Source organism: Mustela nigripes, chromosome X (genome assembly GCF_022355385.1).
Source record: "Mustela nigripes isolate SB6536 chromosome X, MUSNIG.SB6536, whole genome shotgun sequence".
NCBI classification, from domain to species: Eukaryota; Metazoa; Chordata; class Mammalia; order Carnivora; family Mustelidae; genus Mustela; species Mustela nigripes.
The window spans coordinates 84,989,648-85,005,166 of NC_081575.1; the positions used below are offsets into that span (position 1 = coordinate 84,989,648).

At 36.5% G+C, this 15,519-nt stretch overlaps 1 protein-coding gene across 7 annotated transcripts in view; it reads right to left on the reverse strand.

Annotated features, from left to right (window-relative positions):
- Positions 1–15,519, reverse strand: part of KDM6A (lysine demethylase 6A) — a 204,290-nt gene that overhangs the window by 68,054 nt on the left and 120,717 nt on the right. For all 7 annotated transcript variants that reach the window (XM_059386257.1, XM_059386259.1, XM_059386256.1 and 4 more), the window contains 2 exons: positions 14,924–14,978; positions 10,640–10,674 (listed from right to left, as the gene is read on the reverse strand). In XM_059386257.1, the coding sequence (XP_059242240.1) occupies positions 10,640–10,674; positions 14,924–14,978 (90 nt within the window). The remainder of the gene's footprint in view (positions 1–10,639; positions 10,675–14,923; positions 14,979–15,519) is intronic.

A 15,519-nucleotide genomic window follows, 5' to 3' on the forward strand; every position in this document is an offset into this window, starting at 1 on the left:
TAAGAATTCAGATGGCAAACTGTTCAAGTTATTTCATTAAATTCAAGGAAAAGGCCAATTACTACTACTACTACTACTACTACTACTACTACTACTACTATTACAAAAAAGTGGTTCTAGAGTCTCAGCTAATAAATGGGAGAGGTAAATTAAATAACTGATAGAGGACTTCCCTCAAAGATGGCCGCAAAGTAGGAGGACTCTTGGCGCACCTCTTCCCATGAACAAATATGTAACTATCAAATCATCTTAAATGCCCCAGATATCAACCTGAAGACTGGCAGAAAAAAACCACAACTAAAGAGGTACAGACAAGGTAACACTGAAGGCAGAAAAATGTGAAGATGTGGTTTAAGGGAGAAACAGATAATGGCTGCTGCAGAGTGGGTACAGCTGTGGTCAGGAAAAAGGGTGAGAGAGTGAGAGGGGCACACGGGAAAGCATAAGGAAAAATTTCCCCAATGCCACTGGCTTGGAAAATGAGAGGAGCTGAATTTCATGGTATCTTGCAACTGAGGGGCTTAAACCCAGAGTTTAAAGTATCAGTGGGCTGCACTGGGCTGGGCTCTGGGAGAGTCCAGAGCTTATCGAGGCTGCTTTTGGAGAAAAGGTAGGCAAACAACCCAGAGACATAGAGCATGGAAACAATGATCTGAAGAGTGCCTGGCACACACAACAGGGAGATCTACTCTTCTCAGAGCATGCCCATGAGAGGCAGCATTCTGGGGAGAGACATCTCTGGAAACAAGGCTTCTGGCTGGCACCATTTCACTCCCCTACCACTCAGGAAAAGAGCAGAGCCACTACCAGCAGGAACCAATGCAATTCAGATATTGGCTGCCTAAATAACTTAACACTCAGCCCCACCCTGCCCCACCTCCATTCTGGTGGAACTGTCCCTTCTCAGTCAGCTTACCTCAGTCCCAGCACCATGGACGCCTCCCCCCAAAAGACCAAAACAAACCCCTCTCCACACCACAGGTCCCGACAAGAAAGTTCTGTAGGGTCTCAGTTCCAGTGGAGGTGATGACAGGTCTCATTTCACAAGCAAACTGGAGCACTAGTTAAAACTTGCCACATTCAGGCCAGGGACCAAAACTGCCGTGGACTGGCAAAAAGAATCTCTGCAGATAACTGGCCTGAAGGTTAGAGCAGCCAGAACGCAAGAGCACAGTGCCTATAGCACACAGCAGACACACTCCCTGAAGCACGAAACTCTGGGGCACTACATGACCTCTCCTTCGTAAGGCCATTACTTTCAGGTGCAGGAGACATAACTGGCTTTTCTAATACAGAGAAGGTGGCATGGACTTAGACAAAATAAGACAGCAATTTATCCCAAATGAAAGAACAAGATAAGGACATGCACATGGCCAGAGATGTAGGCAAAACTGATATAAGTAACAGAACTGATGGAGACCTTAAATCAGTGATCATAAAGATACTCACCTGAACTTGAGAAAGAATGGAAGACATCAGTGAGACCCCTACCACATAAATAAAGGAGTTATAAAAGAATCGAAGATGCAGAGTACAGTAAGTGAGATTAGAAACATGCTTGATGCAATGAACAGCAGGCTGGAAGACATAAAGGAATAAATTAATGTCCGAAAAAACAAAGTAAAGGAAAGCGATGAAGCTGAACAAAAAAGAAAAAGAAGAATTATATAAAACAAGAAAAGACTTAAGGAACTCAGTGACTCCATCAAACACAGTAACATTTGTATCATAGGAGTCCCAGAGAGAGAGAAAAGAGGGCAGGAAACTTATATGAAGAAATAATAGTTGAAAACTTCACCTTACCTGGGGAAGGAAACAGCTATCCAGATCCAGGAAGCACAGAGAAGTCCCATTAAAGTCAACAAAAGCAGACTCACACCAAAAAATGTAACTAAACTGACAAAGTGCAGTAATAAGGAAAAAAATTTAAAAGCAGCAAGACAAAAGAAGACAGTTACTTGTAACAGAAAACCCATAAGGCTATCAGCTCATTTTTCAGCAGAAAACTCTCCAAGCCAAAAAGGACTGGTAGGATATATTCAAAGCACTGAGTAGGAAAAATGTGCAGTCAAGAATACTCATCTAGCAAGGCTAACGTTCAGAATAGAAGGAGAGATGAAGAGTTTCACAGACAAACAAAAACTAAAAGAGTTTGTGACCACTAAGCCAGCCCAGCAAAAAATACTAAATGGGGACTCTGTGAGTGGAAAAGAAAAACCAAAAGTTACAGTATGAAAGTAGGAAACACAAAAGCAGTAAAAATGAGTATTTCTGTTAAAAAAAAAAAATCAGTCAAAGAACACACAAAATAAAAGGATATAAAATAACAACATATACCTAAAACATGGGGAGAACAGGAGTAAAGAACAGGTTCAAACTTAAACAGCCATCAAGTTAATAGACACTACTATAAGCAGATGATGTAATATACAACCCAGCGGTAACTACTAATCAAAGAATAATAGATATGCAAAGAACTAAGAGAAAGAAATCCAAGTAAGTCACTAAATCACTAAGGAAAACCAGAAAACCATGAAAGAATCATAAGGATCAGAGAAAATCTCTAGTAACAACCACAACACAAGTAATAAACTGGCAATAAACACATATCAATAATTACTTTGAATGAAAATGGAATAAACGGCCCAATCAAAAGACAAAGGGTAAAAGAATGGCTTAAAAAAACAAGATCTGTCTATATGCTGCCTAGAAGAAACTGGTTTTAGACCTAAAGACACAGGCAGACTGAAAGTAAGGGGATGGAAAAACATTTATCACGCAAATGGCTGTCAAAAGAAAGCCTGCCTAGCAATACTTATATCAAATAAACTAGACTTTAAAACAAAGACTGTAATGAGAGGCAAAGAGAGACACTTTATAATAATAAAGGGGACAATCCAAAAAGAAAATAAATTATAAATATTTATGCACCCAACATGGGAGCACCCAAATACATAACACAATAATAAACAGAAAAGAACTAATCCATAATAATACGATAATAGTAGGGGACTTAACACCACACTTGTATCAATGACCAGATCAACTGAAGAGAAAAACAAAAAGGAAACCATGGTACAAGATGGATTTAACAGATACATTCCAAACCTTCCATCCTAAAACAGCAGAATATACATTCTTTTCAAGTGCACATGGGACATTTTCCAGAATAGATTACATATTATGCCACAAAACAGGACACAACAAAATCAAGAAGATCAAAATCATACCATACCCTTTTTCTGACCCTAACACTATCAAACTAGAAGTCAATCACGGGAAAAAATCTGCAAAGGCCAGCAATATACGGAGGTTAAATAACCTGATACTAAACAACGGATGGGTCAACCAGGAAATCAAAGAAATTTAAAAAAAAAAAAAAAAAATGGAAGCAAATGAAAATAAAACACAAAGGTCCAAAACCCTTGGAATGCAGCAAAAGTGGGTTCTAAGAGGGAAGTATACAACAATACAGACCTACTTCATGAAGCAAGAAAAGTCTCAAACAACCTAACCTTACACCTAAAGGACCTATAAAAAGAACCACAAATGAAGCCTAAAGCCAGTAGATGGAAGGAAATAATAAAGATAAGAGCAAAAATAAATGATACAGAAATGAGAAACACAACAAAAATCAATGAAACGAGGAGCTGGTTCTTGGAAGAAAAAAAAAAAACAGATAAAATTAATACACCTCTACTCAGACTTATCAAAAAGAAAAGAAAAAGGACCCAAATAAAAACACAAATGAGGCAGGTAAAATAACAACCAACACCATAGAAATACAAACAATTTTAAGACTATTATAATGAAAAACTATATGCCAACAAACTGGACAACCTAGAAGAAATGGATAAATTCCTAGAAACATAAATTACCAAAACTAAAAACAGGAACAGAAAAAAAAGACTGATAACTGGCAAAGAAACAGAATAAATAATCAAAAAACTCCCAAAAAACAAAGGTCCAGAACCAGATGGCTTTTATAGGTGAATTCTACCAAACATTTAAAGAGTTAATACCTATTCTCCTCAAACAATCCCCCACCCCCCAAAGAAAGAAAGAAAAGAAAAGGAAGGAAATCTTCCACATTCATTCTATGAGGGCAGCATTACCCAGATACCAAAATCAGATGAAGACACACACAAAAAACAGAAATACAGGCCAATATTTCCGATGAAAACAGATGCAAAAATCCTCAACAAAACACTAGCAACCCAAATTCAACAATACATTAAAAAAAATCATTCACCAAGATCAAGTGGGATTTATTCCTGGGTTGGAAGGGTGGTTCAATATTTGCAAATCAATCAACGGGATAACATCAACTAACAAGAGAATACGAAAGAACTACAGGATCACTTCAAAAGACACAGAAAAAGCATTTGATAAAGCACAACATCCACTCATGATTTTAAAAAAAAAAAAAAACATCTCTAAAAAGCAGGTTTAGAGGAATACCTCACTATAACGAAGGCCATACATGAAAAAAAAAAAAAAAAACCCACACTTAATATCATACTAAATGGGGAAAAACTAAGAGCTTTATTTCTATAATTAGAATAAGACAGGTATGTCCACTCTCACCACTTTCATTCAACACAGACTGGAAGTCCTACTCACAGGAACCAGACAACAAAAACAAAGGTATCCCAATTGGCAAGGAAGAAGTCAAACGTTCGCTATTTGCAGATTACCTGATGTATAGGAAACCTGAAAGAATCCACAAAAAAACTGCCAGAATTGATAAACAAATTCAGTAAAGTTACAGGATAACAAAATCAATGTACAGAAATCTGTTTCATTTCTATACAGCAAACAAATCATTTGAACAACGAAGCAGCAGAAAGAGAAATTAAGGAATCAATCCCACTTACGTCTGCACCCAAAGCAAGATACCTAGGTATAAACCTAACCAAAGAAGTGAAAGACCTGTACTATGAAAACTATAAAACAGCAAAGAAACCGAAGATGACACAAAGAAATGGGAAGACATTCCATGCTCATGTACTGGAAGAACAAAAATTGTTAAAATGCCTATACCACGCAAAGCAATGCACACAATTAAAGCAATCCCTATCAAAACGCCAGCACCATTTTTACAGAGCTAGAACAAACAATCCTAACATTTGCATGGAACCACAAAAGACCCTGAATAACCAGAGCAACCTTGAAAAAGAAAAGCTGGGGCACCTGGGTGGCTCAGTAAGTTAAGCCTCTGCCTTCAGCTCAGGTCATGATCTCGGGGTCCTGGGATCGAGCCCCACATCGGGCTCTCTGCTCAGCAGGGGGCCTGCCCTCCCTTTCTCTCTGCCTGCCTCTCTGCCTGCTTGTGATCTCTCTCTCGTTCTGTCAAATAAATAAATAAAATCTTATAAAAAAAAAAAAACAGCTTAAAAAAAAAAAGAAAAGAAAAGCTGAAGGCATCACAATTATAGACTTCAAGATATATTACAAAGCTGCAATAATCAAAACACTATAGTACTGGGACAAAAACAGACACACAGATCAATAGAACAGAACAGAACAGAAAACCCAGAAATGGACCAGTTACATGGCCAATTAATCTTCAACAAAGCAGGAAACAATAGCCACTGGGAAAAAAAAACAGTCTCTTCAACAAATGGAACTGGGAAAACTGAACAACATGCAAAAAAAAAAAAGGAACTAGGATCCTTCTCTTTCATCATATATAAAAATAAACTCAAAGTGGATTAAAGACCTAAAAGTGAGATCTGAAACCATAAAAGTCCTTGAAGAAAGCACAGGCAGTAATTTCTTTGACATCAGCCATAGCAACTTTTTTCTAGATAGGTCTCCTGACGCAAGGGAAAGAAAAGTAAAAATGAGCTATTGGGACTGCAGCAAAACAAAAAGCTCTGCACAGCAAAGGAAACAATCATCAAAACTATAAGGCAACCTACAGAATGGGAGAAGATATTTGCAAAGGACATATCTGGTAAAGGGTTAATATGCAAACTATATAAAGATCTTATACCATAGCCACCCTAAACACAAATAATCCAATTAAAAAATGGGCAGAAGACATGAATAGAAACTTTTCCAATGAAGACATGTAAGTAGCCAAAAGACACACGAAAAGATGCTCAGCATCACTCATCATCAGGGAAATGCAAATCAAAACTACAGTATCACCTCAAACCTGTCAGAATGGCTAAAATCAGCAACACAAGAAACAACAGGTATTGGTAAGGATGTGGTTAAACAGGAAACCTCTTGTACTGGTGGCGGATATGCAAACTGGTGCAGACACTGGAAAACAGTATGGAAGTTCCTCAGGAAGTTAAAAATAGAACTACCCTATGATCTAGTAATTGCACTACTGGGTACTGACCCAAAGAATACAACTAATTCAAAGGGATACATGCGCCCCTGTGTTTATAGCAACATTATCTATAATAGCCGAATTATCAAAACAGCCCAAGTGTGCATCAACTGATGAATGAAGCAGATGTGTGCGTGGGTGTGTGTGTGTGTGTATAATGGAATATTATTCAGCCATAAAAGACAACGAAATCTTGCCATTTGCTATGATGTGGATGGAGCTAGAGAGTATTATGCTAAGTGAAATAAGTGAGTCAGAAAAAGCCAAACACCAGATGATTTCACTCATATGTGGAATTTAAGAAACAAAAGAGCAAAGGCAAACCAAGAAACAGACTTAACCTTAGAAAACAAACTGATAGTTACCAGAAGGAAGGTCGAGGGAATAGGCTAAATAGGTATGGGGATTAAGGAGTGCATCTGTTGTGATGGGCACTGGGTAATGAATGGGAAGTGTTGAATCACTATATCGTACTCTGAAACTAATATCACACTGTATGCTGACTAACTGGAATTTAAATAAAAACATTAAAAAATAACTGATATAACTTTCCAAGAATAATTCTTAATATATTTACTTGGACAGATGACGTTATATGGAGGAACAAAATTAACTTTATTTAGAGAAGGTATGATAATATACACAGAAACCTGAGAATCTGATTTTTAGATCTAGTAAGAAAAGATGTGTGGGAGATGGCAACCCATTAAAATTATCTGTACCTAAACAGACGTACCATATCATCCAGCAATTCCACTTGTCTGTATATTTTCAAAGGAAAGAAAACCGTATCTGAAAACAGATCTCAAAACCACATCTCAAAGAGATATCTGTATTCCCGTGTGCAATGCAGCATTACAGACAACAGCGAAGGTATGGAAACAACGTTTAAGTATCTGTCAAAAGATGGATCAAGAAAAGTGCGCCTAGGTGGCTCAGTTAGTTAAGCATCTGCATTTGGGTCAGTTCATGATCCTGGGGTCCTGGGACTGGACCCCACGAGCTCCCTGCTCAGTGAGGAGTCTCCTTCTCCATGCCCTTTCCCCTTCTTGTACTCCCTCTCTCAAATAAATAAAAATCTTAAAAAAAAAAAAAGATCAAGAAAATGTGATATATAAATATAATGGACTAGTATTTCAGTGTTAAAAAAGGAAATCCTGTCATATACAACAACACGGATAAACGTGGAAGGCATTATGCTACGTGAAATAAGCCAGACAGAGAAAGACAAACAGTGTTTGATATCATATATGTGTAGGACCTCAGGGGAGAGGGCATATATGAGGTGATGGGTGTGTTAATTAACTTGATGGGAGAAAACCTTTCACTATATGTATGTATATCAAATCACACACTGTGCAGTGTATCTTAATTTTATTTGCCAATTACACTTCAATAAAGCTGAAAAATAACCCAAGCCAGATTTATGATGAAATTTAACCAAAAAAATTTAAAAGAAACAAACAAAAAAAATACCCTACACTTGCATTTCTACAAAATGGTACTTGCAGTACCACAAAGCCACTATAGTTGGTAACACCTCTTTATTAGAATGACCCAGCAACACACATGAACTCCACTCCATCAGCCCCAACTGACTTTTATTACTGGCTCCTTCTCTCCACTCAGGACTCAGCCCAAGTAACTCTTATTCAGAGAGGCCTACCTTAATCACTCCTGTTAAAATAAGTATTCCCTCACTTTTGTCTTAATCATGGTCTTCCTGTATAATCCTATGAAGGTAATGTGAGGACAGGGCCCTCAGGGTTTATAAAGTGATAATAAATTATTTCTACATTTATTAACAGAAGACTTTCTATATAAAGAAACTTTCACTGAACTATTTGGTTACCTAGCAGTAGCCACTAACCATGAATGACTACTTAAATTTACATTTTAAAATTCTATATTCATAAATATAGTCATATAAATCAGCTGTAAGTAACATTCTATAGCTAGGTAGAGAGGGAGGCATTTTTGCTTTTCTTAAATTTTTACCTGAAAATGAACACCCTTGTTGTAAGTACTGGAATAGGGATTTTTCAATCTTTTCATATGCTTACAGTATCATCTTTTGTCATCTAATAATTATATACTCTGCCATAAATTCTGTTCTCATCATTTTGTTTTGTTTAATCTTAACAGGAACTAAAATTTACCAAATGAATGAATCAATGGAGGGAGGGCCCTGTCCCCACAGTACCTTCACAAGATTAAAAGATCAATGCCAACAACTTCTCATCAGAAACAATGAAAGCCAGAAGACAATGGAATATAAATTTCAAAGTGATCAAATAACAAAACAGAATTCCATGACCTGCAAAAACTCTCATTAAAAATAAAGGTGAGGGGCGCCTGGGTGGCTCAGTGGGTTAAAGCCTCTGCCTTCAGCTCAAGTCATGATCCCAGGGTCCTAGGATCGAGCCCTGCATCGTGCTCTCTGCTCAGCGGGGAGCCGGCTTCCTCCTCTCTCTCTGCCTGCCTCTCGGCCTACTTGTGGTCTCTGTCAAATAAATAAATAAAATCTTAAAAAAATAAATAAATAAACAAATAAAGGTGAGAGGGCACCTGGGTGGCTCAACTGGTTAAGCATCTGCCTTCAACTCACGTCATGATCCCAGGGTCCTGGGACAGCGTCCTACCTCAGGCTCCCTGCTCTGCAGGGAGCCTGCTTCTCCCTCTGCCTCTGCCTCTGCATGTCTCATGAATAAATAAATAAAATCTTTAAAAAAATAAATAAAGGGGCACCTGGGTGGCTCAGTGGGTTAAAGCCTCTACCTTCGGCTCGGGTCACGATCCCAGGGTTGTGGGATCGAGTCCCGCATCAGGATCTCTGCTTAGCAGGGAGCCTGTTTCCTCCTCTCTCTCTCTCTCTCTCTCTTTCTGCCTGCCTCTCTGCCTACTTGTGATTTCTGTCAAATAAATAAAATCTTTAAAATTTAATAAATAAAGAATTATTTTGTTTGTGAGAATGGGGCGCCTGGGAAGCTCAGTCAGTTAAGCACCCAACTCTTGGTTTTGGCTCAGCGTGATCTCAGGGTCGTGAAATCAAGCCCTATGTCCAACTCCACACTAGGCCTGGAGCCTGCTTCAGATTTCTCTTTCTCCCCCTTGAACCCTCTCCCCCCTCAAAAAACTAAATAAAAAAGTAAAAACTAAAAGTGAGAAAACCTCTGCTTCAGCTAGTAACAGACCAGTAATCTCACTAAGAACTAGAAAATTTTAGGGGAAAAAGAAAATCAGAACTTCTCATTTTGAAGGCAGCAGAGAGCACTGAAGTAGTAACAGAAGGAGCGAAGTCTCCATGGAAAGAACAACTCTGGAGAGGGAGTTGAGTTTTGTAGCCTCTTTAACCTTGGCACCTTTGCTGATTTGGCAAAAATCAGTAGATGGCAAGAGGCTAGGATTAACACTGGCAGGTGAAGACTGATCCGCAAGGTAATGAAATTCTCACATGCATCTTCTCAAGGTGGATAAAATCCCTAGATTAGTAGGGTATCCAAACCTGAGTGTGCATAAAGTCTTACTCAGTGGGCACACACCCATGTGTGTTTTGGGGGGGAAGGAGAGCAGATGAAGTGTCCAGGAATCCTGGCACCCCTGGTACCACTCATGGTAGCCCTGAAACTAAACACACCTTACAAAAATAGATGTACAAATATAACAGTATTTTTCCCCAAAAAGTAGTTTTAAATTTATATTTGGGGTAAACTCTGATTACTTAATATTTTACTCTCATACCAACTTATAATGGATTTTCCATCCCACTGCCAAGAATAAATGTCTATGTGTTACATCTTTTATCACACAACTTAGCAAAATCTTCCATACACAAAACCAAAATGTTCTAAAATTAAACTGAAAAGGCTTTTTCAAGTACAGCAAACATAAAAGGACTGAGATCAAGAGGTGACTCTACTATGCCTTTCAAATGGTGACACATGGAAGGAATATTTTAATCTTAAGAAAAAGTAAAACTAAAACAATGCATTATAACAACTATCTATGAATGTTCTGCAAAAAACTAGGCATTCTACATCAAGAGTTAGGAGAAATCTTAAATATAGTCATTAAAGGCTGCAGATAGTTCAGGTTTGGAGACAAACATATCAAATGAAACTTTCTAATATACAGCAAGTACTGTTTCACTACGTAAAATCTTAATCACATTTAATGCATATAAAATATGTGAAGGAGATAATGCTCAGAATCCCATTAAATTGTATGTATGTCTGACTTCACTTACAATGATACAGGTGATCACTTTTAAGTAAGGTAAGTTAAAACACTTACCTGGGTTTCATATAAGTGGGCAATGTGAAACTGAACTGCAAAGATGATGGAAAAAAAATCAATACCAATATAATAGTGTTTGGGGTAAATTAAGTAATAATATAAAATGTCAAACATAAGCACAATCTACACTATAGAGATTAAATAATGAGACATAACTTTTATTTTTAATAAAACATTATACAAGCAAACACACTAAAGAACATGAACATAAGACGCCACATATGCCACATGTTGGTGGCACTGTTGGTCACTATCAAATTTTGTCAGTATAATTATTACAATTTACATTAAAATCTATAGCAAGTTGACTACACTCCTTACAAAGTTCAAAACTGCAAGATGAAGCAAACAGAGAAAACTCCTATAATCTATGCATTTCAAAACACGGTATTTAAACACTGAGTTCCAAGTCAATAATATAGTAAAGTCAATATTTGATTTAGAAAAAAAAATATATATATAAACCAAAGAAAGGCTCTAATTCCTTATACCACATTTCATAACAACATTTATAAAGAAGTCATGAAGCAGGATGATGCTCATAATATCACACAGAGGAAATGAGTTGTTGCATTTCTCTATCAGTTCTTCAGAATTATTTAAAAAAAAAAAAAAAGCCAAAAACCACTTAAAAGGCAAGAATAGTAACAGTCCCAAGATGAACAAATATGTCTGGAAAATCAAGTAAGAATATAGTTCAGCTTTTGTTTGCAGCTCTCCATACTTCATCACCAAAGTATGAATGATTCAACAAAAGCCAACAATGAACCAGGAATCAAAACTGGATTCTAGCTACTACAATACTGTTTCATTCTTCAATGACAACTCTTTTTTTTTTTTTTTTAATGTTCTATCTACCTGGATTTCAGGAGTCTGGGAGCCTTTCAAATTTATATGCAAAAATGTTTGTGTAGATCCTTGAAAATAAGTTCCACAGGACTACCATCAAGTATTCACTGCTGAATGCACCATGAACTAACTCTGTCAGTGATTCCTCTAACTGTAAGATGCACCTGGGAAGCCTGTTAAAAATAGAGATTCCTGGGACACCTGGGTAGCTCAGTTGGTTGAGCTGCTGCCTTCAGCTCAGGTCATGATCCCAGCGTCCTGGGATCGAGTCCCACATCGGGCTCCTTGCTCGGCAGGGAGTCTGCTTCTCCCTCTGTCTCTGCCTGCCATTCTGTCTGCCTGTGCTCACTCTCTCTCTGACAAATAAATAAAATCTTAAAAAAAAAAAAAAATAGAGATTCCTGAGATTATGATTCAGTGTGCCTGGAACATGCCCTGCAAAGTCGCCTTTTTAATCAATTCTGCAACAGACTCTTATACCTGTTCCCTAGACTAATATCTGGGAAGAACTAAACTAAGTAACCATAAAGAACAAAACAAATGAAATACTTAATGAACTTTAAAATCAAACATTTTTAGATCAAAAGTAAAACTGCATCTTTCCATAAATAATTGTTAAATATTACACATTAGCTAATCAGAGATGAAGCAAAATAAAAATATCTTTAGAAGATGAAATCAGCTTTTTGTGAACGATGCATAAAAATAATAATAAAAGTTCTACATATATAGATAAACTTGCTGTATCTGTTGAGGGCTTTTCTTATTTTCCATCCCCCTTTTCCAACACAGTTCTCCCTTCAGATTCCAGTTCCAAATTTTACCTCACTACATCAATGGAGAGAGACTGGGTTACAGGTTAAGAGAATGAGAAAGAGATGGAAAACTCTATTCTCATCTTCCCCAATCTTCTTACTTCTCGAATTAATGTGAAAAGGAAGAAAAGAACAGCAACTAGCTAGCATCCTACCATCACCCCAAACTTCCTCCTAGCTCAGTCCCTTGCCCCTCTGTCTAGGGCTTTCCTATGCAATGAATTACTAAATCCAATGTCATCTTTTGTAATGTGAAAACCACTACATATTTAAATCCTTCGAAGTCCTCTTCAAGTGGAACATAACCATACAACTAAGAAAAAACTCCACTTGGCACGTCTCAATTAGAAGAGGAAATGGTTAACAAATATTGCTTTAAAATGTTCTGAAATGAACTTTATTCAGAAATTATACATTATTTTTAGAATGAAAAGAATTAATTAAATCTAGAGGAAACAATTTTATCCCAAGGGGCCATCATATAATAAAGTCTCACCACGCCACGATTCTACTTTTTAAAACACCAACTGTAATTAACCCCTCTTAAAAAGTTCTAGAAGCAGTAAGTATATATACTTACTTTTTAATTGCATCAATGAATTGTGCCATAAGATAAAAATATCTCATATAGACATTTTTTAAAAGCTTACTTTCCTTTCTATAACCTTCTGATCTTTGCAGTATCACAAGTAATATGTAAGATTTCAAAGAACAGTCAAGGTCTCTGGCATGCACAAATAGGTGATGATGTTAAAAATTCAAAGAGAAATAAGCTTTGCAAAGATAGTAAGAGCCTGGTACTTCAATAGTAATAATACCTGGCTGAAAGTACATCGTCTACATTTGTTAGTGCTCTGTAAGACATCAGCCATTATTGTGGTTATCATGTAATCACACAGAGACAGCCTAAAATAAACTACCCAAATCAACTGAATTATAATGGCCTAATGTCTCTAAATAAAGCACATTCCCTTCCATCACAGTAACCAGCCTTGTAGCACAGAAAGTCCTGAAACCAGGCAAACTCCTCAGTCCTAGGAAAAACAGGATGTTGGTCACCCTCCCTCCTATTTCCTTTCTCAACAACCAACAGAGATAGAGACAGAGTAAACTTAAAGATGTATTCATTATGGTTCAAATCATCCTCTTCATGTTCAACAGGTAGTTTTCTGTCCAACGGTGCTCATTCTACAGATGTAGGTGCTCTCCCCTCAAGCAAGAGCAATGACTTACAACTGAGATTTAACTTCAACAGGACAGAATAAAGTGAGGATGAGGATTTACCAAAATATTTAGTTTGGCATTTATGAAACATCGCTCTGAAGTTATCATTCAAACTGACATATTAGTCAGTTACGAGACTTTGCTTTAAGATACTAGATATAATCAATCAAATGAAAAGGAGCTGTTTTCTCATTCCTATATAATTAAGGAAATATAAATTAACATTTCAGTAAGTTAAATTCTAATCTAATCTCATCTTAGAAACTAAAATATTGCTGCACTTGTTACCTTCCCACCATTTGTTCTGCCAATACACTGATCAGTTTCATTTTAAGAAAACAGAAATCTTTTATGTTTTCTCAGAAAACTGCCTCTAGTAGTAAGAGATAATTGGTCTGGTTTAGATGATGATTTCATTCAAACCAGGTCTTAATTCATGTAATATCAAGTTACATCCTAATTTCTATAGCCTTTTTCATGTACTCCATCATTTTATTAGGCATTTTTAACACTGACACTACTTTTCACTTAATGGCATTCTCTAGCGTTAGAACATGAGTCACTCAGAGCAAAATACCTAGAATCCTTTGACCTGAAATTTTCATTAAGAATGATTCAATTTTTTATACCCATTTTTCAAGAAAGTTTTAAAGAAATCCAGCTTGAACTCAATGAATATCCTTAAAACTTTTATTGGCTGCTTTATACTAAATATGCCAACACATACTTATTGATAAACACATCATAATCAAACCAAACTGCTTCTGGAAAGAAACACACACAGAAGCAGAAAATAACTGCCTGGGGGAAAAAAGAAAAAAAACAAAAAACAAAAAAACAACAACAAACAAAACAAACAACCCACTGCAGCAGAAGATGTTTTTCACACACATTCCTTTTTAATTAATTGAAAACTGTCGCTTCAAACTTTATATATATGTAAAATTACAATAAAAAACAAAGAATGGATTCATAATTATCAATCATTTTTTTAATACCACACAGCAGGAATCAGTCAGCTAATCACTTAAGAATCTCTGCATATTCATTTTTCCTAAAAGACTGGTAAACCCCATTTTTAATCCCCCAATTCATCTACAATATAATTAATGCACAAATAATCAATTTTGTTCATTAGTACAGACAATTTTAATTCAACAATGCAGTTCACTGGCATATCTATTTTAGACACAAGCTTTTCACAATAATTGGTCTCACATGTTCCATTTGTACAAGTAGCCATGGCAACCAATACAGTTAGATCCAACAATTCGAGAAGAAAAATTACACAGGACCTTATCACTAGCATCACTATCAACATCATCATCATTACTACTATTTGCCATGAGGTGATCTGAATACATGTAGAAAACTATTACTTAAAAATACTTACTTTCAGCATTGGACAAAGTGCAGGGATTGCAGTCAACCAAAGCTAACTGAAAATGCTGCAAGAAGAGATGAGAAAATCAGTGCACTAAATTGAGTCATATAAATGTGTCTTAATTTTCAGGTATAAAAAGTTTAACATAATCATGAAACTACGCTATGCAAATAGAACATACTGGACAACCAACTAGAATCACTTTGTACATTTATTGCTGATAACAGGCTGCTGGGTTACTTTCTTGAGACAGCTGAGAATGTAGAATTAAAAACTTTATCAAATTATCCTATGTATAACTGTTTTTATGAAACTTCAAGTAAACAGTATCAGCTATAGAGCAGTTTAAATAGCTTAATCATTACTTTAAAAACAAAGTAAAAGTTTAATGGTATTAATGTCAGAACACCACTGTTTATCTCAAAATGAGACATGAACTTCAGAAACAAATGAAATATATGACAATATAAGGCTAACACTATCTACCCTTATTGATTCTCCAATAATCATTTTATCTGGTGCTTTAAGATTTTATTTATTTGTTAGAGAGAGAGGGAGAGAGAACAAGCAGGGGGAGGGAAAAGGAGAAGCAGACTCCCCACTGA